The 26,059-nt window shown below is 32.7% G+C and overlaps 2 protein-coding genes across 33 annotated transcripts in view; both read right to left on the bottom strand.

The window, feature by feature from the left end:
- LOC149740689 (receptor-type tyrosine-protein phosphatase eta-like) overlaps nt 1-20,066 on the bottom strand; it is a 40,658-nt gene extending 20,592 nt beyond the window's left edge. For 3 of the 32 annotated variants that reach the window (XR_016384476.1, XR_016384474.1, XR_016384470.1), the window contains exons 1-26: nt 19,893-20,063; nt 19,222-19,292; nt 18,779-18,937; nt 18,581-18,707; nt 17,974-18,237; nt 17,430-17,711; nt 15,854-16,147; nt 15,372-15,665; nt 14,195-14,482; nt 13,826-14,134; nt 13,069-13,365; nt 12,363-12,662; nt 11,659-11,958; nt 10,953-11,252; nt 10,211-10,498; nt 9,842-10,150; nt 8,543-8,830; nt 8,437-8,486; nt 7,920-8,136; nt 7,382-7,476; nt 6,787-6,961; nt 6,342-6,498; nt 5,902-6,029; nt 5,357-5,602; nt 4,425-4,688; nt 962-1,225 (exon numbers count right to left, since the gene is read on the bottom strand). Coding sequence is in view for 6 of the 32 variants with exons in the window: in XM_089873356.1 (XP_089729482.1) it covers nt 962-1,225; nt 4,425-4,688; nt 5,357-5,602; nt 5,902-6,029; nt 6,342-6,498; nt 6,787-6,961; nt 7,382-7,476; nt 7,920-8,136; nt 8,437-8,486; nt 8,543-8,830; nt 9,842-10,150; nt 10,211-10,498; nt 10,953-11,252; nt 11,659-11,958; nt 12,363-12,662; nt 13,069-13,365; nt 13,826-14,134; nt 14,195-14,482; nt 15,372-15,665; nt 15,854-16,147; nt 17,430-17,711; nt 17,974-18,237; nt 18,581-18,707; nt 18,779-18,937; nt 19,222-19,278 (5,752 nt within the window). In the remaining 26 variants the exon portion in view is untranslated. Of the gene's footprint in view, nt 1-961; nt 1,226-4,424; nt 4,689-5,356; nt 5,603-5,901; nt 6,030-6,341; nt 6,499-6,786; nt 6,962-7,381; nt 7,477-7,919; nt 8,137-8,436; nt 8,487-8,542; nt 8,831-9,841; nt 10,151-10,210; nt 10,499-10,952; nt 11,253-11,658; nt 11,959-12,362; nt 12,663-13,068; nt 13,366-13,825; nt 14,135-14,194; nt 14,483-15,371; nt 15,666-15,853; nt 16,148-17,429; nt 17,712-17,973; nt 18,238-18,580; nt 18,708-18,778; nt 18,938-19,221; nt 19,293-19,892 lie in introns of all 32 variants that reach the window. The other 29 variants (XR_016384481.1, XM_089873356.1, XM_089873355.1 and 26 more) reach the window with 26 other exon arrangements.
- A 1,368-nt stretch (nt 20,067-21,434) lies between these two features.
- On the bottom strand, nt 21,435-25,943 carry LOC149740688 (3-ketodihydrosphingosine reductase-like). Its single transcript, XM_089873420.1, has 7 exons — nt 25,382-25,943; nt 25,052-25,144; nt 24,462-24,564; nt 23,489-23,601; nt 23,050-23,122; nt 22,210-22,350; nt 21,435-21,874 (listed from the first exon to the last, which is right to left on the bottom strand). The coding sequence occupies exons 1-7, from the start codon at nt 25,676-25,678 to the stop codon at nt 21,699-21,701; spliced, it is 996 nt and encodes a 331-aa protein (XP_089729546.1). The 5' UTR covers nt 25,679-25,943; the 3' UTR covers nt 21,435-21,698.
- Nucleotides 25,944-26,059: the final 116 nt, after the last annotated feature.

Genomic DNA, 26,059 nt, shown 5'->3' with positions numbered 1-26,059 from the left:
TAGGTGGCGCTGTTGCACTATAATCAAAAACTCTGCACAAAATTTTTGACGGAAGTTACTGTTCTTTATTTAAACCAGGAAGTAACCACTATGATGTAACAATCAACAATTATTAGTCATCACACTTATCCTATTCTTACATGCTGAGTTTGCATATTATTCATAATTTTATGAAAAATTAATATTTATATTTAAATATACTTGACTTATTTTAACTTAGTGGTTACTATTATTTCTGTTGTGTTTAAAAAGCAATTGTCCGTTACTATATGCACAAAAATATCAAAATGTATATTAGAGGTTAAAATGTTCATTAAAATACAGGTGTCTTTTTACCTATTGTTTAAATTTTTATTAAAAGCTACTGTAATAAAGACAAGTATAATTTATGTAACTACTCATACGGTTATATTCGCTTTAGCGCAAGTATAACTGGAAAGTGAAAGTAGTTTTAAACGAATTTAAGTTTTATATATTTGTTTGAGTAAGATAGCTTTGTTTGTAACTTCTGATAGACTCGTTTATGTTTAAACTAGTGTAACTTATGGTTCTACAATGTTTGCATAATGTTGGCCATATTTTCTATGTTGGTAACTTGGGATTTTACATTTTAATGCAGATATTTTTTAGGTTATTTTAAGGTTCCACAAAATTGTCAATGTTTTACATAGTTTAATGCATGCAAATATTTTCTATGCTTAAAACTGTGTAGGCGAAAATTCCAATTCTATGTTGTTGGTTAGTCAACCCATTACACAATTAAGCTTTTACTTCCTCATTCAAAAGCTGCTGCTAAACCTGGTTTCATATGCTTTGTTTGTGAGTATGATGTCATAATGAAACAGGATTAGCGCAGAGTGTGACAAAATAATTCTGATTGTGTTACATAAACAATAAATGCTGTTCATGATGATTAATTAATTATTGATATTATAAACATCCAGTGAGGCAAATAACATACCAGTGTAGGCAGACGTGCTTATGTTGTAGGTGGAGGATACATTTCCTGCCAACGAAACGACGTTTATGTCGTACTCAACACCTGCCTGCAGTCCACATAAGTTAAAGTGGGTTATGTGTGGATGGTAAGGCACAAGCTTGCTTCCATGAAACCCCCATGTGAGCGAGTAAAAGTGAATAATTCCCTGGCCCACGTATATGATGGTACCATGTACACAAGTTGTGTTTGATGCAGTTATGGATATGTTTGTAGCAACAGGGGGACCTGCAATGAACACATTAAGTTAAGTGGACTCTTCAATTTGCCAACTGCTGTTAAATTAACAACATTGTTAGTTTGCATTGGGTTAATCTTCATACGTGATTTACTAAGTACATAGTAGTGATGTAATAAAAATAATAAAGGTTACAACGCACACAACATACTTAGGGATTGGTAAACTTATTTAACATTTGACGTCACAAACACATAGTGATTTAAATACAAGAAGCAGCAAAGGCTATTTTAAACATTATCTAAAGTTTATCAAATTAACTATGAAACCTAAAAGAGATAAAAGACTATTTTAATTATATCTGGTAGCAGAAGTTACAAAACAAAAAGGTTTATATAATATATATATATATATATATAAATATATCTTTGAGTATGATATATATATATGTATCATAATCAATATATCTTTATGCATTATATTTGATATTACTTTTTAGTAATTTACGAATAACAAAGTAAGGATTTATTTAAAAGAAGAAACCAAACCATGAAGTTGTTTTATATACATGGTTTTGTTTTTTGATAGAATGGGTGGGTAATTTAGTAAAAAAAGTGTTTTACCACCGATATTACAACACATACTGTAGGAAACTTAGGACAGTAAAAGTTACTTTGTTGGACCCATTTAAACTGTAAATATTACTTTGTACTTATATAATACCATCAGCCATAAATCGTTTTTAATATTTAACTATTTTAAGTTACACACTGTAAATTATCAAACCAAAGTATAGCAATATTGTGTGATACACAACAGCATTTATAATAATTAGGAAAAAAAAGCACTTAAATGACCATATTATAAAGCAATAAGCCAAGTTCATTGCTGCAATTATACATTATGTTTCATTGCAACTACAAAGAGCATAAGCAGTTGTATTTAAAACACATGAGAATATTTACCTATTAAAATTTAAAATACAGCCACTTGTCGTTATTATAAAACAATAAGTCAAGTTCTGCGACATAATAAAACATGTGAGTTCATTGCTGCTACACAGAGCATAAGCAATTGTATTTAATATACAAGGAAACACGATTCTCCGCGTCATGAATAACAACAAAAGTGTCTCGTGATTCATACTTGAATGGTAATGTGTAGATTGAATGGAAATAATTATGTTCAAAGTCAGACAAGCGTTACACACCCATTTGGTAGGAAACTCAAACCAGAAGGGAAATTTTGCAGATAAGCCGTTTTACTCTGCAAATTTGCTTTGTAAGACTTTCGGTTTAATTATAACCATTTTATGAGGTATTTGGAAATGCCTAAAAGGGTTGGACACCAAACAAACATAATGATATGTTGTGTCTATAAATAGTATGGGACACACATGAGGATGTCCCCAATTAAATGGTTTCTTCACAGAGACTAAAGATTATGACATCACATAGCAAGGTGTGTCATGTAACAAAGGGAATTCCATCTACCATATCCCTGACTATGCGATCACACTATTGTAATCGAGACAAATAAAACGAGATAATATTACAAATACAAACCAATGCCAAAGAAACCAGTCTTATGAATTAGAATACAATACATTACATGGGATATTGTGATTAGAACACACAACTAAACTAACAAAGTTTAAGTGTGAAATCTAAAGTAATAAAACTAATATATTATTTGTTACTCTAACTGTTTTAATATTACAACATTCCCCCCACTACAGACATTAAAATCCATGTTTTAACTGTTTTTATATTTATTAATACGTTCTACATTTACATATTTTCTTCTTTTTCTTCTTTTATATAATTTATTCCTCAAGTATGAACGATTATATATATATTCTCATTTAATTAACGCATTCCCTCAACCTTTAAATTTAACATAATATTTCAAAATGTTGACAATATAACAAACTATGACGTCACAAAAGTCATTAGCCTATGCAACAGAAATATCTTCTGTGTAAAAAGTTAATGATTAATAAAAGGCTAAAATGAAAGTAGTTGGCAAGATTACGTTTGCTATAACAATGATTTATTACGGTAAAAAATTTATATCCCACTCGATTTGCTTTCAAGCTAACATATAAAATTTTATTTTCTTACATTTTTTCTCATAAACAGATATGTGACATTAGAAAATAAATCTTACAAAAATGCCCCGCGTTAAGTAAAGGCTGTTGACTCGGTTTAAAGAATAATAAACTATATTTAAAACAGAATATCCCTAGCACTAATAGGGGTATAAGCCAATTCTGGCTCAAATCTCAGGTCCCATGCCGTGCCACAATGTAGGACCTCACCCATGTAGAATACTAGGAATAGAATGTTCTTAGCGCACATACATAGCACAGCAAGTACATTAACGCACTGCAATCATTCATTATTATTAAGAGCTATGTTGTTTAAATTCTTGATAAAGGTGTCATAATTGCCTTTACCAATAGCAGAAACATACCATATCTTAGCAGTTAGCATACATATACACATAGCGAGAGCATACACACAGAATACACAATCAATAACATATTCTATGAAAGAAACAGTAACAAAAACATTTTAAACATTTCTTATTTGTTTCAAATAGAGAGATACCAAACTGCATCTAATTTTAACAATGTAGAAACACACAAAATCCTTAGCACAGCATACATTAACAGAAAACATGACCCACAAGCATTAGGTAAAAAATGGTAATCAGTAATCACTCAGCCATGTTATGTGTGTAAGGTAGCAAGAACTAATTATCAAGAGTCTTGTATGTATGTACACATACGCTGTGAGTTGCGTCATGCAACTACTTTCGTTTCATGTTACTTCCTATTATTTGTTAATATACAGTTCATAGTCTATATTATGGTACCTAATGGGTAAACAAGATTCTTAATGTCAAAATCGGTTGTACACTGTGTTATACATTTTTGCAACTACAGCAAAAAATGTAAAACTATATTTAGTTTTGATCCTAAATACCAAGATCACAGAGTAAACTCAAAATACCTATGCTCTCCATAGCAATAATATACAACACTCTTTTTGTGTGTGGACATGAAAACAGCTATTTTCGGGTTCATTTTGTTTAAAAAGGTAAAATTAAAAAGATGCTGCTGCTGTTGCTACCACACATAACGAAACATACCCTGATAAAGTCTAAACATATGGCAGGAAATGTTGTTTACAATAAATATTACAGCAATTTATATAAAGGAAAGTTTCAAAATGTTTAACTCACAAGTCTGTATCGCGGCATGTTTTGTCTCACTGTGATAATCACCAGACACTGATGTTATATTGATGGCATATATGACCCCAGGTATGTAGCTTCTTATCATCCATTGACTTGTAGTATTAGGAAGTATTACAGAAGCCAGAACGCTGGTATTGTAATATGTGATGTCATAGGAGTCCCAGAACCCGGAAATAGGATGAGACCACGTCAGCAACAACTTATCTGTTGCAATTTGTTCCAGTTTCAACTTGTCTGGTGGGTTCGGATCTAAATTTAAATAAAACATATTTTTGCAAATATTAATAATGGTACAGTATATTGTATCTTTTTACAATTTTTTTATTACATTTTAGCACTCTAAACAGAATGATTTAAAAAAAATATTTTTTTTTTAATTTAAAAGGGAATAAGTAGACTATACAGAAAGTGGTTATTGCCATTTTTATAGTTCTTAACAAATATAATGTTACTATTTTTGCAACATTACCATTGGTACATTGAATTGGTAGCAATAAATTATAGCATTAATATAAATGAAAGTGGTAAGCTATATTTAAATATTTCTTTTTTTCTAAAAATAATAGTATCAAAGTAGTTTTAAATATTTTATGTATAGGCCTACTCAGCAACATAATTTATACAAGAAACAGTTTAAGTCTATTTCTATTTAAATATATTGGTAAGCAATTAATAGATAAACAAATTCAGCACAAACAGATTATACAAATAATCTATTAAAAAAACAATTCTATTCAGAATTTGATTTCAATTTTAAGCGCAAACATGGTGAAATGAAAGTAATAACAATTTGAGTAAACTATTTGTGTTTTTTTATTGAGCCTTGAATCAAAACACAAAAAATCAATAATTATAGATTTTAGTTGAAACAGATGTTTATTACAGGTGCTGCTTTAAACTTAGAAAAATAATCTTACTTGTTCTTGTATGCTTGTGTGCTGGTATCGATGATATATTATTGGCCGCAGTGGTGACTGAAATGACCAATTCTTCCCCAGCAGTAAGATTGGTGATGGTGTATTGGTGGGTATGGTTAAGCAACCATATAGAGTGTGTATTGGACCATGTTATATAATGGTCACTTCCAAGGAGTGGATTGAGAATTTCAATACTCAGAAATTCATGACCTCTTGCCTTGATGGTAAACTCCGCAAGCAAAGGTGCTGTATGGAAGTTGTTGCCCAGATACCACAGAAGTGACCGCCGTCACATGAGCACAAGATCAAAAACGCTACAACTTCTCACACAAGCACAGGCATACAAGAAACATTCATACTAAGACATTTACTGGACCAATTCAAAATATCAGGTCCCATGGCAGGTCACGCTGCAGAACCTCACCCACAAAGAATAGAACCCATAAGACAAGTAATCACTAATGAGCAACAGAGTAATACAAATACGAAGATAGATATTTCTAAAAGCCTGCAAAATGGTAGCAAGCATTTATGTACTATCATACCTGTCGGAAATTGATTTTCTCTTGGTTGTCCTCTTTGAGTACCACTTACTGCAGATACTGTGACAGTGTATAGAGTCCCAGGTTGAAGGTCAGTTATATTGAAAACAGTTGTTGTATTGCCAAGAGTTCTGTGTAATTATTAAGATATAAGTAACTGATTGATAACACTATGTATTGCGCGCACAAGGTAGTTTATAAAATAATATTTATCAAAATATGTAGCATTGTATTGCAAGCTGCTCACTGTGAAAAGTTTTATTGCAACTCAATTATAGCGGAGAAATCTTAAACAATACAGATACAGCAGTTGGGTAAGGCCATTACATTGTTTGTGTATTTGCTCTTTTACTGCATAAGTGCATATTTATACAAAAATCAACATGCCAGATCAAATAAGCACACAGTCTAAGTGGTGCGGATTCAAATATTGGCAAACTTACTCATTCTTATGGTCCTCTGGCATTAAAAATATATTCATTTTTGAATATTCAACAAAGTAATTGGTGAATAATACATCCATTGGTGGTGGATTCCATGTTACATAGATGCTATTAGTAGTTTGGCTTTGTGCCATCAAGTTTGATACTCCCTTCGTTACTGTGGACATAAGAAGCAATCAGTGGCGAAATCAGGGGGTGTCAGAGGTCACTACACCACCCCACGTTTTTGTAAAAACACTCTTTTTAAAATTTAAAATTTATTGGGGCAAAACGAATTTCTGGAGACTAGGTTTTAGTAGAGTTTCTTAATTTTTTTATTACATTAAGATTTGTTAATCAGGGGTGTAAAAAAAAGGGAAATCTCGTCTAAAAATACTTCTTTTTTTTTCTAGCTAAACCAATGTAAGCAATCCTGAATTAACTAGAAGTAACAAAGAAAACCCACTTGTGCTAAGCTGTTGTTTTGCTTCATCCGATCTCACACCATTGCTAATAGTAACCACTGAAATGGTATAACTTGCACCAGATGTAAGGCCAGTTATGTTGTAGGATGTTGTTGCATTTTCGAGGGTAACTGTCTGTTTAGTTGAAGCATCACCATCTTGCACGTATGTAAGGTTCTACAAATAAAATACATAAAGTCAATATACGTGAGAGGGATCTTCAAGCATTGAATTTTGTGATCCAAACAACCACAAAACAAACGACCAAAGATCTCTTACACATTATACAATACATACACCTGGCGGTAACAGCGCATACATAAGTGATATAGTACACGGTCATAATGTTTTATGGCATAGTTTCTATAAACACTTGGACATTTTTAAATTCACTATTGCTATGAAAACAGTTGTAGTTGTACATTTTGAAAGAGAGCTACAGGTATTTTAGATTCAACTAAAAAATGTCCTCACTTAAAAACAGTTGGGAGTAACCGATAAATTTTCCCAACAGGAAAACAGTGAAATTGTTTTACAATATCATAAGTTTGACAAAAAAAGATAAAATTTTCAACAAAACAATGTCAAGATAATAACCTGTGCGTCAAATATTCCTTCAGTTGGAAGATCCCATACAACATTTATGCTGTTACTAGTTTGGCTGCCTGAACCCAAAGTCACATTTCCCGGTTCTAATGGGAAAAAAATTAAGATTGACAAGTGGCAACATAAAGCACATGTTGTGTATAACATGTTAATTAAACTGTACCTGCCTAAAAACAAAATCAAGAAGAAATAAAAAAATAATAAAAGTATTTATTTTTGCCCCCGCCTAAAATGCAAGAAATAAAGCAAAATATGTAGAAAATTGAAAAAAAAGTATTTCTGAGAACTTATTTCAGGTGAGTTTTAACTACCATTATATATTTCTAAAGTTTAAACAAAAACCTACTGCTATTCATTTCATGTTGCTATTACGCATGTTGTATTTTCCTATTTACTAATCTTGACATAAAAATAACCGAATTTTATTAAAAACAATTTTGTTTTGTCTATTTCAGGCTAAATTTGGTATTTTTCATTTGCTAAGCTAATTTTTTTGTCAGAAGTAAATAGCCTTGAGAAAAACACTTACTTATTGTAAAAGGTTTCACAGCAGAAGACACACCCTCCCCCACTGTCGTTGTAGATGCAGAAACAATAATATTGTATGTATTCCCTGGTGATAAACCAGTGACTGGTATGGGAGAGCTGGAAGCTGTTGCATTTGTTTGTTGATTTGTTGTTACTTTAGTTAGTGTAGCAGTATAATCATCCGCGCCATTTGTTGGTAGGTTAAAAGTAACATTCATCTTTAAAAATGAACAATATTTATTGGGTTGTTAGTAATAGTCCTAAAGCTGTGAGCTTTTAGTTTACAAAATTTTTAAATTTTAACTGCTATAAAATAATAAAATGTAACAATTTATTAGCATCAAAATTAAAATGGGTGATGCTACAAATATTATGCCATTATTTATAAAAACCTATAACATATAATATATTATATTAAAGTATATTTGTGTTAGAATAAAAAATGTAAACACTCGCTCTTGTTTAAAAATTATAATGTGGTTGTAACATTTTATGTTAGGTTAAAGTTTAATTTTTACCTCAGTTGAAGATATTGTGAGGAATGCTATATTTGTAGGTGTTCCTGGATCTGTTGGAATAACCAATTATTTCTTATCTATTTGTTTATAAGTAAAAAAAACTTACATGTTGTTGTAAATATTGAATCAGCTGGAGTGGATTCTGTTTGGCTGTCACCAGAGGGGCCCGAGAATACAGTGAGTAAAAATGTGATATTTGTGTTTGGAACAAGACTGTTAATGGTGGTGTCGATGGGAGAAGTGTTTTCGCTTATTGGTTGAATTGATTTCGCCCCGGTATAGTTTAGATTATACCCAGTAAAAATGGTTGGAGATTCTGGTCCCGTAAGGGTAAGTGTTATACTGTTATCGTTGGTCAAGATTTTAATGGTGGGGCTTGATGGGGGGGTTGGATCTGAAATTTGTGAAAAACATTGATAATGTAACTAAATTTGGTTTATATTTTTTAGTCCATGTATAATTAACATTTTTTATGTGATTAGGATTAGAATCAGTAATCGGTATATTGAACAGTAATTTTATGTTTATTGACTATTAACAATAACAAAAAAATTAGAATTTTTTTAATTAAAACATAACTTGATTGTATTACAGGTAATACTGATGCTTGAAGATAATCTTATTATATAAATAAATAAATATAATCATTATTTAAACTTGTGTTTTGGGTTAACATAAATGTTCTAAAAAAAACACGATTAAAACAAATGTAGTAGTAATCAAGTAATGTTAAAAAAGTATTTTTTTAACATCAGTATTAAACCAGTTGTAAAAAACTAACATTCAAATGATAATGCTAATTTAAACAGCTGCACCTTATACTAATATAAGGTGAAGGTAATGATATAGTATTTGTGTGGCATACTGAAGAAATTATAAGACAGTCGTTTTATTCCATACACCTGATGTATGCATGATGCTTGCATGTTATGTGTGAATGTGAACATGAAGTGACATGTAAGGTCAATTACAATACAAGCAATATGTTAGTGATATATGTCATATATAAGACAAGTTACACACAATTGTATATTAATAAACCCACAATGTGATAAGAATTGTAAATGATGAATGATTGAACAACATATAAAGCATAAAGCAACAACAGCTTTGCATGAATTAACAATGCAATGAAAACATCAATTAGTCCACACATGTGAAAGTGTGGTGTTGCATTATAACAAACAAAGATATAAATCCAAAGAGTTTTCAAAGAGCAAACACTGTAAGTGTTTTAACTCCAACGGAACAAGAGTGAAAACAAGGCAAAACAAACAGGTTGTTTATGAATATGCATTTTTCAGCATATTTAAGATGTTAAAAAGTAACTCATTTCAAAGTTACTTTAAAATAAAGTAAATTGAATAAACCAAGTGTTTCTCATTAAAGGAGGTGCATGAGTTACCTGTCCGCTGAGTATTTGTAGATAAAACAGCTTCACTTTGGGTTGATGGGTCATATGCTGAACTAAAAGCTTGCACAGTGGCTGTGTAGCTTTCACCAGGGGTGAGACCAGTTACAGTGTAAGTTAATGGAGAATTAGCATTTGCTGTGTATGTTTCAGTTACTGCTGCTCCAGATGTGGCAGGAGTTAAAGATATTTCATAAGAGGAAACTACAAATGAGGTTGATATCATAACCCAATCCACTTTTAAGCTTGTAGTTTGATTGACATTTGGCTGGGACAATGTTACACCAGTAGGAGTTGGTGGGTCTGGAATATGATGGAGAATGAAATACAAAGAAGTTATTTAAACAAAGCACATGGACTTACTGGTCTTGGCAAAATTGGAGTTTCCAGAAACATTACTAGCTACCCCAACACTGTATGCTGTAACTGTAGCCTGGTACCGTTTACCAGGAATTAAACTTGTGATATTGGCAAAATTAGTTGACACCATCTGATTTGCCACTAAAGTGCCACTGACACTGCCCAAATACACGAGAAGTTGATATGAATTAACCACACCAGTTGACGCAGTCCAGTTTGCATATAAGATCGTTGTTTTATCCGAACCATCAGTTGGCTGAGATAAAGTCGGTATTCCAGGCACACCGGGGTCTATGAAAGTTTCAAACAACAACTTAGAATTATAAACAAGAACTCAGACCATGCGTTTTTCTTTTCAAGCACTTTCTTACAATAGGTAATTGAACAAAACCAAAAATTTAACATTTCAGGTTTTAAATAAAACTTTTTTCAGTTTCGAAACAACTTTTTCTTGCCACACAAATTAATTACAATTATTATTACATAACAAACAGTGACAACGAACAGAAAACAATGCAACATACAAACTGTGCTTGTGGGTAAAAATGTGCAAAACTTCCAAAACAATAGTAATGTAACAATCTATCGTTAATTACAATTAATAAAAAGCAAGTGTCAGAAAATCTTTACAACTTCAAACTACACCTTTCAGCACAATACTAAAACAACTCCTTTCAGAGACTCTTGTAACAAAGACAATTCCAAGTGCAGTGAACAAGTGGTTTTAGCCATGTGAATCTGTTACCTGTTCTTTGTGGATTAGAAGGAGTAGAAACAGAACTAGAAACACCTGAACTGACAGCTTGCACAGTGGCTGTGTAGCTTTCACCAGGGATGAGACCAGTTACAGTGTAAGTAAATGGAGAATTAGCATTAGCTGGGTAATTTTTAGTTACTGCTGCTCCAGATGTCCCAGTAATTTTTAAAGATATTTCATAAGAGGATACTACAAAATTGGCTTCTGTAATATGCCAATCCACTTTCAAGCTTGTAGTTTGATTGACAGTTGGTTTAGACAATGATACATCAGTAGGAGTTGGTGGGTCTGGAATATGATGGAGAATAAAACACAAAGAATTCGTTTAAAAAGTGGGAGACGTTATTCTTTTTAAACGTTTTCTTACAATACCTGACAAAACAAATCTTAAAAACAACCTTTAAATGAAACTTCATTCAGTTTCAAAACAATTTTTTTCTGTCACACAAATAAACATTATAAAACAATGCAACAAGACAAACTGTGCTCGCAGGTAAAAAAATGCAAAACTTCCAAAACAGTTGTGACAATCTAACGTGAATAACAATCAATGAAAAGCAAGTGTCAGAAAATCTTTACAACTTCAAACTACACCTTTCAGCACAATACTAAAACAACTCCTTTCAGAGTCTCTTGATACAAAGACAATTCCAAGTGCAGTGAACAAGTGGTTTTAGCCATGTGAATCTGTTACCTGTTCTTTGTGGATTAGAAGGAGTAGAAACAGAACTAGAAACACCTGAACTGACAGCTTGTACAGTGGCTGAGTAGCTTTCACCAGGAGTGAGACCAATTACAGTGTAAGTAAATGGAGAATTAGCATTAGCTGGGTAATTTTTAGTTACTGCTGTTCCAGATGTCCCAGTAATTTTTAAAGATATTTCATAAGAGGATACTACAAAATTGGCTTCTGTAATATACCAATCCACTTTCAAGCTTGTAGTTTGATCACCAGTTGGCTGGAACAGTTGTACACCAGTAGGAGTTGGTGGGTCTGGAATATGATGGAGAATAAAACACAAAGAAATCGTTTAAAAAGTGGAAGACGTTATTCTTTTTAAACGTTTTCTTACAATACCTGACAAAACAAATCTTAAAAAAAACCTTTAAATGAAACTTCTTTCAGTTTCAAAACAATTTTTTTTCTGTCACACAAATAAACATTATAAAACAATGCAACAAGACAAATTGTGCTCGTGGATAAAAATATGCAAAACTTACAAAACAGTTGTGAAAATCTGTTGTGAATGACATAAAAAAACAAAGTGTGCGAAAACCTTTACAACTCCAAAGTGCACCTTTCAGCACAATACTAACACAACTCTTTTCAGAGACTCTTGTAACAAAGACAATTCCAAGTGCAGTGAACAAGTGGTTTTAGCCATGTGAATCTGTTACCTGTTCTTTGTGGATTGGAAGGAGTAGAAACAGAACTAGAAACACCTGAACTGACAGCTTGCACAGTGGCTGTGTAGCTTTCACCAGGGGTGAGACCAGTTACAGTGTAAGTAAATGGAGAAGCATCATTAGCTGGGTATGTTTTAGTTACTGCTGCTCCAGATGTCCCAGTAATTTTTAAAGATATTTCATAAGAGGATACTACAAAATTGGCTTCTGTAATATGCCAATCCACTTTCAAGCTTGTAGTTTGATTGACAGTTGGTTTAGACAATGTTACATCAGTAGGAGTTGGTGGGTCTGGATTTGATGGAGAATGAAACACAAAGAAATCGTTTAAAAAGTGGAAGACGTTATTCTTTTTAAACGTTTTCTTACAATACCTGACAAAACAAATCTTAAAAAAAACCTTTAAATGAAACTTCTTTCAGTTTCAAAACAATTTTTTTTCTGTCACACAAATAAACATTATAAAACAATGCAACAAGACAAACTGTGCTCGTGGATAAAAATATGCAAAACTTACAAAACAGTTGTGACAATCTAACGTGAATAACAATCAATGAAAAGCAAGTGTCAGAAAATCTTTACAACTTCAAACTACACCTTTCAGCACAATACTAAAACAACTCCTTTCAGAGACTCTTGATACAAAGACAATTCCAAGTGCAGTGAACAAGTGGTTTTAGCCATGTGAATCTGTTACCTGTTCTTTGTGGATTGGAAGGAGTAGAAACAGAACTAGAAACATCCGAACTGACAGCTTGCACAGTGGCTGTGTAGCTTTCACCAGGGGTGAGACCAGTTACAATGTAAGTAAATGGAGAATTAGCATTAGCTGGGTAATTTTTAGTTACTGCTGCTCCAGATGTAGAAGGAGTTATGGTTATATTATAAGAGGAGATCACAAAATCCGTTTCTGTAATTTGCCAATCCACTTTTAAGCTTGTAGTTTGATTGACAGTTGGTTGGAACAGTTGTACACTAGTAGGAGTTGGTGGGTCTGGAATATGATGGAGAATGAAATACAAAGAACCCATTTAAAAAGTGGAAGACGTTATTCTTTTAAAACGTTTTCTTACAATACCTGATAAAACAAATCCTAAAATCAACTTTTAAATAAAACTTCTTTCAGTTTCAAAACAACTTTTTCTCGCCACATAAATTACTTAATATACGAATTACTATTATTACATTAAGATTACAGTGACAACCAACAGAAAACAATGCAACAATAAAAATTGTGCTCGTGGATAATAAAGTGCAAAACTTCCAAAACAGTTGTGACAATCTATTGTGAACGACATAAAGAAAAACAAAGTGTGAGAAAACCTCCACAACGTCTAACTGCACCTTTCAGCACACTACTAACACAACTCTTTTCAGAGACTCTTGTAACAAAGACAATTCCAACTGCAGTGAACAAGTGTATTCTTGCCCATGCTGTGTGCTGCTCAAGTTACCTGTCTGCTGAGTGTTTGTAGATGAAGCAACATCGCTTTGGGTTGATGGGTCATATGCTGAACTGAAAGCTTGCACAGTGGCTGTGTAGCTTTCACCAGGGGTAAGACCAGTTACAATGTAAGTTGGTGTAGAACCCGCACTTGCTGTGTATGTTTTATTTACTACTGCTCCAGATTTGGTAGAAATTAAGGATATTATATAAGAGGAGATTACAAATGAAGTTGGTATCATAACCCAATCCACTTTTAAGCTTGTAGTTTGATTGACATTTGGTTGGGACAATGTTACACCAGTAGGAGTTGGTGGGTCTGGAATATGATGAAGAATGAAATACAAAGAATCTATTTAAACGAAGCATGTGGACTTACTGGTCTTGGCAAAATTGGAATTCCCAGAAACACCACCAGCTACCCCAGCACTGAATGCTCTAACTGTAGCCTGGTACCGTTTACCAGGAATTAAACTTGTGATATTGGCAAAATTAGTTGACACTGTCTGATTTGCCACTAAAGTGCCACCGACACTGCCCAAGTACACGAGAAGTTGATATGAATCAACCACACCAGTTGGAACAGTCCAGTTTGCATATAAGATTGTTGTTTTATCCGAACCATCCGTCGGTTGATACAAGTTAGGAGTTCCAGGCACACCGGAAACTATATAAGTTTTAAACAATTTTAAAAATAAAATTATACAACGCACTCCTACCATGCGTTGCTAAGAAACAAACGGCATAAGATGTAAGAAAAGCCACAACAATTATAGAAATAACATAACACCACAAGCAACAGTAGAATTTATCCCCTGTTTAAAAAAACCTCAGTTTAACACAGACCATTTAACATCCACCACTATTATTTTACAATGTTACATCCCTTTAAAAAACAAATTGCAACACAAGACTACAAACTGCTTAAGACTTATCTCTGAACATACATACATTATTACCCAAAGCTAAATAAACAACAAATAAGTAATTTCTGCTGCAAAATCGAATTTGTGCAGTGAAGAAAAGTAGAACACAGATTTTGAGTTGGCAATACTAAACACACTGCATGAACATTCATATTAACTAAACTTCACAATCAAAGCAATCTTAGAAAAATGCGCTCAACAAAATAATCCCCTTTCCGTAGAAGGCAAAAATCCTCATATGATACTGCTAACACTGTTGAGCATAATCGCTCCAAAAAACAGTTTTACCAATTTTTTGTACCATTGACATATAGAACTACATAGTAGGGCATCAAGTATGTCCTCCAATACATTTACTGTTACTATCTTTTAGCAAACCTAACACCTATTTTGAACAACAACAGGCAATACCTTTCCAGGAGTGGCATGATCAGCATAACATGCCAACCACTGGAATACCTAAACACACAGAAAAAATTCACCTGTCGCAAATGACTAAAGATAGGAAATTTGTTATGATCGTTATAATTTATAACAATAACTATTGCTGAACGAAACATATTCCAGTTTCATAAAAACCTTGTGACATCTGTTTCAATGCAAGCGGTATCAGCCATGTAAGCTTGTTACCTGTTCTTTGTGGAAGAGAAGGAGTAGAAACAGAACCAGAAACACCTGAACTGACAGCTTGTACAGTGGCTGTGTAGCTTTCACCAGGGGTGAGACCAGTTAGAGTGTAAGTTAAAGGAGAATTAGCATTAGCTGGGTAATTTTTAGTTACTGCTGCTCCAGATGTGGCAGGAGTTAGGAATATTTCATAGGAGGATACTACAAAGGGAGTTGACATATTCCAGCTCACTGTCAAATTTTTGGTTTGATCATCAGTTGGATTGGACAATGTTACACCAGTAGGAGTTGGTGGGACTAGAAAAAATAATAAAGTAGGAAGTAAGAGAAAGAAAACATATCTGCTTGGGGATAAAACAAGTTACATGTTATTTAAAACAAAGCATTTTATATTAAACACTTTGTTAAACGAAACCTCTTTCAGTTTCAGAATACTCAAGACATCTGTTTCAATGCAAGAGGTATCGGCAATGTAAGCTTGTTACCTGTTCTTTGTGGAAGAGAAGGAGTAGAAACAGAACCAGAAACGACTGAACTGAAAGCTTGCACAGTGGCTGTGTAGCTTTCACCAGGGGTGAGACCAGTTACAATGTTAGTTGTTGTGGAAGTAGCATTAGCTGGGTATGTTTTAGTTACTGCTGCTCCAAATGTGGAAGGAGTTAAGGATATTTCATAGGAGGATACTACAAAGGGAGTTGACATATTCCAGCTCACTGTCAAACTTTTGGTTTGATCATCAGTTGGATTGGACAATGTTACACCAGTAGGAGTTGGTGGGTCTGTAAGAATGTTAATTTGAAATATGAAGTGGAAGAAAAGTAAGTTTAAACCGGGAGAAAGGTAAAAATGAAATATTGCTCAAGGAGAAGTAAAACCTGCCTTCTATACAAATTCCCATATATTTGATATTTACAAATCCATTGCCTTGCTGTAATTGATGATCAAAACTTACCTGTAAGAAGAGCCATTTCTATAGGCTCATATACACAGAATCCAGAGAAAATATTAATAATATTGAAAAGAAACTATTAAATATAACAGTCAAGTTAGATAACTAATAACAGAAATAGGTAGAGTCTAAAAGCAAACTGGTTCAAACATAACATTTAACTGGTATTTAACTGATAACTAAAACAATGACACTGACAATACACATAGCACTGGCACTTATCAGTGCTTCTTTAACTAACTGTACTAACATGAAAACCTGCATATATCAGTATTTGTAACATGCAATATTGCATTTTTTTAACACCTATTACAAGAATTTCTAAAAATCTTTCAGAAAAAAAAGAAAGGTGGTTGTTAAATGAAAAGTAACATTATAAAAACCTATAGGCCTTTGCTCATAGGCACCTAACATGGGTATGCAGGGTGTGCATACATACACTAGAAACAATTATGATAGCCTATGTGAAAAATCTAGGTACACATAAACATAGTAACATGTTAATTGGTAATACATAGCAAGTTAAGGTAATAACTTGATCACATGGTATAAAGAGCCTAGTTTCTCAAAGTTAGGCACCCAAGTCTATAGCCTACTGTACTGTATATATGATTGTGCTATTTCATATATATGTATATAAACATAGAACGGATAACCCTTAAAACCTAAGCACCATATTTGCCGATCCAAGTATAACAACACAAAGCAGGAATAAAATATAAATATAAAGACACTCATAAATATTTGGTAGTAGTAATAACTAATAAGTAATAACATGGCCTATAAGTATAGAATTTCACACAGATAATCACATAGACTCAGACAGACAATAAATCTAAGCCAGGCTAAGCACCCAGACTAAAATTGAAGCTAATTGTAATCATTTGTACTATCATCTTGCTACATAGAGTAAAAGGCTTCTACTGTATTTTGTCACGTATATGTATTATGTACTGGATGTGTCATCTATTTAAGACTATACTGCAGTCAGTTTGCTCATTCTGGTTTAAATCGTTATTTCCAGATTCTATTTTTGAATAGCCTACCTAATTATCTTGCCCAAAACAAACAGATCAAATCAAACAAAGTGAAGATCTAAAACAAACACTTACCAGTTCTATGAGTGGATGCTGGTGACTTTGCACCTGCACCTGCAGAATTACGAGCTTTTACTGTGACAGAGTATTGTTGTCCTGGAACTAATGACTTTGTTTGACCAATGATAGTGGTGGTGGTGGGGTAAGGTACAATAACAGAATCATCATCAGGTGTCCATTCCACAACATAATCCACAATTTTATTCCCACCATCAGGTTTTGCCCATGACACATCTATTTGGGTGGTAGAGTCGGTGGGTTTTGCCAATGAAGGTGCTGCTGCTGGTGCATCTGGCACTGAAATTTAATGATTTTTCAGTTCAGTAATCATACAAAAGAAATTGTAAGGATCACTATGTAAGGAACTACTTTATCTGCCCTCATAGGCGCCAAACCTAGGGTGGCAAGGTGAGGAGGCAGCCCTGGAAATTTCTGCACTGCTATAACCAGTAAACATTACAACCGATGAGGTAAAATTTGTTTCACAGGTTTTGTGTCTAACTATCATTATGGCAATGTTTTATCAAATAATAAAATAATTTAAATATGAGCAACTTACATGTTGTAAATGCTGCAGCAGAAGAATTGTCACCACTCCCAGCAGAATTGATGGCAGCAACATAGAATGTGTATTGAGTTGAAGCAACTAAGTCAAGGATGGTATACTGGCTATTACTAAGGCCAGTTTCTTTAGATTTGCCTGAAACAGCAGCCGGTGACCAAGATACTGTGTATGTCGATGTAGTAACAGCATCCCACGACAGAGAGATTGAATTTACTGTCGCAGATGAAGAGTTGCCCACCCCAGTGACTTGATCAGGAACTGTGGTAAAGTATGGGAACTAAATATTCACATAATGGGACTTCTGAGAGTAAACGTTTCGTAACGTCCTTTCATAGCCTGCTAAATGTTTCATGATGCAAAAACTACCCAATAGTACAATTTTTGATCATTTTACAGCTCATGATCCAACAAGGTTGCTATAAAAGAGTCAATAAACTGACTTTTGTGGGTAAATTTTTTTTTTCCTATCAATATAAAAAGATTCGGAATTCTAGATTCCAAATAAAGTATTCTAGGATATCCTAGAATACCTAATTATTCTCTATGTGCATCCCTACTATCAATGTATCTTTATAATAAGGTAACCCTCAAGAATGCTTACTGGTTGTGGTTTGCTGTGTAGCAGACTTGAAATCAGTTGCATCGGTAGAATTTACAGCATACACAGTGATTGTGTACTCTGTGTTTCCTACGATGGCTGCTCCAGCAGTGGTACTTATGACTGTATGCTGAAAATTAAATACCATTATTTTTATGATTATTATTATTCTTATATTAAAAATAAACAATGTTTACTTACAGGGGATGTTGCATTCGTTGCAGCATCTACAACTGTAATCGTGCTTCCACCATCAATTGCGATTTTGGAATAAGCCCCATCTGGGGTGGTCCATGAAACGGTGAACTCAGTTGATTTGATATTATACACTGTTATACCACTTGGAGCATCCACAGCATGCTATTAAACAAAGCAATAGAGTATTATGATAATATGTAATAATAGCATTTTTATTGTGTGAATAAAGCTAATTTGTAAAAAAGGCTAAACAATATTAGTATTACTAATCTAAAGTAAAATGTAATGTAAGCATTTCTACATTGTGTATAAAGCTACTTTGTAAAAAGGCTATACAACATTAGTATTAGTAATATAAAGTAATATGTAATGTAAGCATTTCTATATTGTGTATAAAGCTACTTTGTAAAATCAGCAATACAGTTAGTAATGCAAAATATACTTACACAAGGTGCTAGGTAGAGAAACAAAGACAAAATCACAAGTTGAACTAAGTTCCCCATGTGGTTCACTTTGACTGGAATAAAAAATACAAAATATGTTAAATCCACCCCATGAGACAATAGATGAATAGGCTATGGATATTTTGTAACGCAAATCAACCTAAATAACAAATCAATTAAAGCTGTCCCAGGATAGGTAAATAACTTTTTCACCCCTTACCCCCAGCTTTTATCAAAATGCAGGTAATTTTGCTAATTCGGAAAAAAACAGGTCATTTGTAATCAATACTGCATATTAAACCTAATAAGGTATTTTGAAAATTGACTAAAACCAGTGTAAAAAATAATTTTTGTTAAAAACCCTCGCAAAAAAAATTTAAAAAAATAATACTTAGCATAAAGTACGATGCTAGTGAACCATCCTCTCCCATTCGACCGCTAAATCCAACAACCAAACTGTAACCTCTAACCCTGAACCCCTCAAACCATTAGCCCCTACCTTTTAACTAATAACCCCTAATTACCAAACTGTAACACTTTTTACCAGCCTAATCTGCAATGTACCGAAAGATTCTTCGCTAGTTCCCAAAATACAATATTTTAAATCTGACCCTAAACCACTACCAAATGTCCTAGTTTGATTCAAACAAAAAAGCTACCTAATTAATATTCACCTTTTTGTTACTTGAGAATCCCGTATGTTGAGTTATGTTGTGTCACAAAATAAAAACAACTTTTAATTGATTTTATCAAAACATTCCTTATTCAATAAAATCAACCAAAATCTTGATAAAAATATAAAATAAAGTAAAAATATCAGTTTCAATAAATTTTGATCCTAATTTAACTTCTATATAGTTATCCGGTGCTAGTGAAGAATCTTTTTCCCCCCAACTTATTTGCTAACAACTAACCCCTAACCCCTATAATCACTAACCCCTATAACCACTAACCCCCTAACCATCAACACCTAACCCCCTAACCTAGGGGTTAGTCACGTTAGTGGTTAGCAAATAAGGTGGGGGGGAGATTCTTCACTAGCACCATTTATTCTTTTTTGTACTTTTGGTAATTCTCTGCGTATATTTATCTTCGACTTCGCTTTTATATTAATCTTCCACGTATAACATTGAATAACAATAACACCGTAACGTTTTTTGAACCATATTATACGCCGTTTTATAAATATAAAATGTTTCATTCTGTTCTCAAACACTTATAAAAGTTTAAAATTCGGGCCTAAACGATACTGACTTTTACAACTTAGCTTTGGTATGTTGCGGTTAAAGGCTGAAATATCAAATAACGCAAACCTCTACACATTTAGTGACAACTGGCTATAAAAAGCCGCGCACCTGAATTTATATACAAATGGTGTATTTGTTCTCTGCTGCCACCCAGTGGGAAAGGAACTAAAACACAGCTGATTACATGTTTTTTTACGACGGGGTTCTCTGGTTTAAACTAATGCACAAATTGTAGTAATGTATTTAAGATTTACAAAAGGCACATAAACCTATGCACAGCTTAATTAGATAAATGGTATACAGATATAAATTAGACCCATGAATTTATGGTATTTCGTTTAATGACTGTTGTTTATCTGCAAATTTCCATTTCTTCATTAATTTATTTAACCTGATCTTTTTTACTGTATTTGAATGGATACAAAAATATGTTGTATTGTCTAATAATTTACCTAAACCAGAATACACATGAGTAAAAATGATTCGAAAACCAACAACCATTTTTTTGCAACACAGCATGTATTACATTAACACAGCCTAGCAACAAAATAGCAGAACGAACAACAAAATCTAAAATAACAGTAACTGTTCATAAAACATAGAAATTAAAAGCATGAAAAATATTATCATTTTTTGCATCTAGTACTTTCAATATATAATAGTTCTTACGATTTTTTTGCTACAGATTAGAACTTTTTAAATTAAAATAGAAACTCCTTAATATGAAAGAACAAAATATATCACATTGGTACCAATTACACTGCAGCAAAAGCATACACAGTACATTGAGGTCACATTAACAACCTGAAACTAAAATAAAGCAGCGATTTCAAGACAAGAAATCACATATTCTTGTTGGTTTATCAACTATATCTGATAAATTATCCTACAAAAAGGCTTTAATAATTGCATTCAATTACACCAAGTGGTATAGGAGATTTTAAGTAATTTATGCTTTCATGACAGTAATTACCAACAAAACATTTAGTAGTTTATTTGTTGACTACTTGGGCTTACAAATCCTTTTGATTAAGTTCACAAATGTACCGTACAACCTGTAGTTTTGGGAACAAACCATTTATTAATTTGCTAATTTATGCCGAACATTTAGTCCCTACACAAAAAAATAAAAAGCGCTGGTAACACTTAGGCTTTTTCTTCAATATAGATAGCAGTTGCAAATGGTGGGGAAAACGAGCAAAAAATCCATGCGCATGCAGCTGATGCAAATCATCACTGAAGTTTATCATCGGCCTCCGGTAAATCTTTTTTTCTTGCACATTTAGCGACTATTACATCAAAACTTTTTAAATAAGCGAGAGCTACAATACGTAGGGGGCTCATCAGTATAACTTGAAGGGTGGCAGACACAACAGAGTTGCAAGGTGCCATTCCAACTGTTAGGTTTCCTGTAGACATGTTTAATTTAGTGAAGAGTGTATTCAGTATTGTACCTATATTTGCTTAAATTCAGTAAGAAATAATTCTGCGGAAGGCGTTTGCAACGTGTACTGCAATTATGTAATGTTGCAAAATTACCAATTCTGTTCATGTACACCAATACTGTTTTTCAATTTTATTTTAATACTTTATTTAACTAATTGTTTTTATACATAGACAAATTTTTTTTTTTTTTCATTGGTAAATTTAATTGTTGTCACTTTAATTGGCTCAAATTGAATTTTTTTAACAAAAAACTTTCACACAGTGAAAAAATAAACAAAGAATCATTGTACCTACTCACCTAATATAAAACCATCAAGCCCGATAGTATTTACAAACTCTCCTCTCACAATATCTCGAACTAAACTCTTGGCTACAACTTCTGCGGAGAACAATCCAGCTGTCTCTGATATTAAACGAGTCTGTTCAGGCTTCGTGTCATCTGAAATAAAATTTAGGTATTTTATTTTTACGTTCTATGAATTTGACAAACTTTGATGGGAACTTTAGGTTACATTTGAGCATATCTATCCATATACAAATTTTCATTTATCGTTGGTATGCCCCTTTAACCTAAGAGTAATTGCTTACATTGTGTCTGGTGAAAAATTGTGATCTGTGATTATATGTGTCACATTTTAATCATTTAAAACCAATTATATAACAGTTGATGCTAGAAAAAAGTGATCATGTTAAAGCATGTCTAACTATTAAATTCTGGATCCTTCTATTCTGTATGGGTCAAGTCATACAGCAAGTTACATCAAGAGACCTGAGGTTTAGGCCAAAGACTCACACCTATTTTGGTAAAAAAATAAAAAAAAATGTTTGATATACAATATATATTTAATAATTGTTATAAAAAGATATACAATATATTGATCAAAATTTATTGGTAATAATTGATGTAAAATTGCATGTTTAGTTTGATGGTAAAGAGAATGTGTTAAATATTAAAACATATTTGCTGTTTAAATCAGCTGGAATCCAATGTAATTCATGTAATAGGTATTTTTAAAAACCAACGGAAAAAACCCATAGCTTTCACACACACACTCTTGCTTTCATGAAATATTCATAGGGAAAATATCAATTTCTGACCGCACAGTCTGCTTATTTACACCACAATGTTAAAACAAACCTTCAGAATGAAAACCTGGTGTGTCTGTGTCGGGAGGGAATGAAATTGTGACTGCCATGTTGTAAGGTTTAACCTGAAAACAAATTCACATTATTTAGTACATATGTAACTATTACCATACGATTATTCCATGTGTATGTATACAGTAATCAATTTTTTTAATTCATACAAATGTATCTAAACAGTTTGCGATTACTGTCCTCGTTCACTTGGGTTTAAGGATGTTTTTAAAATTGAAAAAAGCAGAAAAAATAATAGAAATGCAGTAATTGAGTGGTCATTTTTCTTTAATTAAACATGGGCAAATACAAACCAACAGATTTATGTTTTATAAAAAAGATATTTAGCATAGAGAATCTGTTCATCAATATAAAAAACACATATTTACTTAATATAAATGCATATAGTTAATAGATGTAAATGTATTATAATTACTTACTTCCATTTGCAAAGTCTCAGCCAATCCACGAAGAGCAAATTTAGTTGCAGCGTAACCCGTGTAACCAAACACACCAGTCTGTCCAGCTTGTGAGCTCACAAAGGCTATTCTACCTGTCATAGGAAACCTTTGTATTGAAATCTAGCGCATTTTGAAACAATATATAACACCTGAAGCAAGTTTAATATGGAAATTGAATTGGCAATAAAATATTTTTTATATTAAGAATAGGGATGCACATTACAGAATTTCGAATCCATGAGATTCGAATCCTTTTGTATTCGATTCTAATTACGGGATTCGGTATTCTGTTTAATGACGTCATTACACGTCATCTCATATACTATATTAACAATTTTTGAAACTTATTAATTTTGAAAAAAAATATTTTTGTGTTTGTGGGACTTTCGAGAGTAAACGTTTCGTAACGTCTTTTCATAGCCTGCTATACGTTTCATGACGCAAAAACTACCCAATAGTACAATTTTTGATCATTTTACAACTCAAGATCCAACAAAGCTGTTATGAAAGGGTCAATAAACTGACTTTTGTGCGTAAAATTTTTTTTCCTATAAATATAAAAAGATTCGAAATTCTAGATTCGGAATTCTAGATTCGAATTAAAGTATTCTAGGATATCCTAGAATACCTAATTATTCTGTAATGTGCATCCCTAATTAAGAACGAGTATGAGTTTTATTTTAAAAAACGATAGTAAAATACTAAAATATAAATATCAAGCTGCCATAAACAGGTGTTTAAAGTGTTTAAGCAATTATAAAATTTCCTGTTATTATCAACAGAACACTAATAAGTTTATCAAAAATTTCAGAAAATCTTGATTTTAAAAACAAGAGTAAAATTTTGATTCAGTAATTGAATTTAAAAAGTTTTTTTCGGCAACTTTAAACATAACTTGTAATAAATAACTTCACAATAAATAAAGTTTAATCATAAAATAAAGACAGATCACCTTTTTTTCTTAATTTCATCCCAGACACAACAGCTTTGGTGCAATACACAGATCCAAGGTAATTTATTTTCATCAACCATTCAAACTTTTCAGCTGGGGTGTCCTGAAGTAATACAAAGTTAGGTTAGTTTGGCTTTTACTTCATTTTATGATTATTGAGACAAAAGAAGTAACTTTAATGACAACTGGTGCAACCATGTCTGTTTCTTCATGTGGTTTATGTAATTTTTATATGGTATATATATAAAAAATATCGCATTGATTACCATATGGTCAAAACACTGTGGGTTATTGTTTTTTTTAAACCAATTGGATAATAACTGCAAGATGCAAATACCAGATCTTTATCTTTCAGTATAGAGATCCCTAATATTGCATGCAAAATATTTGCAACCCCCATACCATGCACCACATAACATTGTGCAGATTGAAAACGCTTACTGTTTGTGTAGAGGATATGTTTTTAACAATTTTCTATTGCTTTTTAATCAAATTAATTCTGAAGTATTTTCATTTTTCCAATCTTGTACATTGTGCCACTGTAGGAATATCACAACAACAAAAACGTTAAACAAAAATAAATGAACCACCTCAAATACTTCTGCATGGGAAACTCCAGCACAATTAACCAAAACATCAACTGGTCCCAACTTTTCTTCAACTTTTCTAATCCCTTCTTGAACCTGAACAATAAATTATGTTAATATTGTTAAACTAACATTGATAGATTACTGTAATAATAAATGCCACAATGTTTTTTTCACTGTATTTGCACTAAATTTTACAATTTTATGCAACAAGTTTATCGGAATTATTGTAATTAGTGAAAGGCAGAGATTTTGTGCCCCATAGTAAGTGCAACAAAAACGACTTATTTACAATTACAGTAACTATTCATTGGGAATTCATATTTAAAATACCTTTTCATAAGATTCAGATACGTCCAACGGCAAGATGGTTACACACTGCCGATCACCACCCCCTTTGAGATGTTCTTCCACTTCAGATTTGGCTTGTTTCAGCCGCTGTTCATTTCTTGCAACCAAGCTTACAAAACCACCTTGCCGAGCGCATTCCTTCGCCACTTCAAGGCCGATACCCGACGAACCTCCCGTTACCATCACATGTGCACCCGTTAGATTTAATCTTGATGGACGAGATGATACAATCAACACAAGAACAACGATAACGACCGGAATTAGGATTAAAAACAGCATGTCGATTTGAAAACTGCAAAGTTTTACCTATTAAAAAAGTTACAAATTACCGTAAGGCGCAAAGAATTCAGTTTTTCATAATATGATTTTAGTACACAACGCACTCCAGACTTCAGTTAGCTCTCTGCAAAACGTACGTTATTTTGACAAAAAAATTGAATTTTTGTTTTGGGAGTTATAACTTCTGCCATATTTGGCGCAGAATTTAATGACAACCTACGTTATTTTATTTAAAAAATGCGTGGTGTGGTGCGGCCGTAAAAGTGGGCATATATTGGCTATGTAAAAATTTGTATTACTTTTACATGACATATAGTTTACACCCATTTTTCCAATATTCCTTGTAAAAAAATACTGACACTATTTTTTTCCTTAAGTTAA

This window comes from Ciona robusta, chromosome 2, assembly GCF_009617815.1.
Source record: "Ciona robusta chromosome 2, ASM961781v2".
Lineage (NCBI taxonomy): Eukaryota > Metazoa > Chordata > Ascidiacea > Phlebobranchia > Cionidae > Ciona > Ciona robusta.
This window is presented reverse-complemented; position numbering and strand designations above follow the sequence as displayed.

Bases quoted from the DNA above. Each gene is read 5' to 3' on its own strand.
- LOC149740688 (XM_089873420.1), bottom strand. From the start codon at position 25,678: ATGCTGTTTTTAATCCTAATTCCGGTCGTTATCGTTGTTCTTGTGTTG. The intron at 24,565-25,051 runs GTGGTTCATTTA...GTATTACTTCAG, and splicing joins CCCATGCAGAAGTATTTGAG to GACACCCCAGCTGAAAAGTT. The intron at 21,875-22,209 runs GTGAGTAGGTAC...ACATGTCTACAG, and splicing joins GCTTGATGGTTTTATATTAG to GAAACCTAACAGTTGGAATG.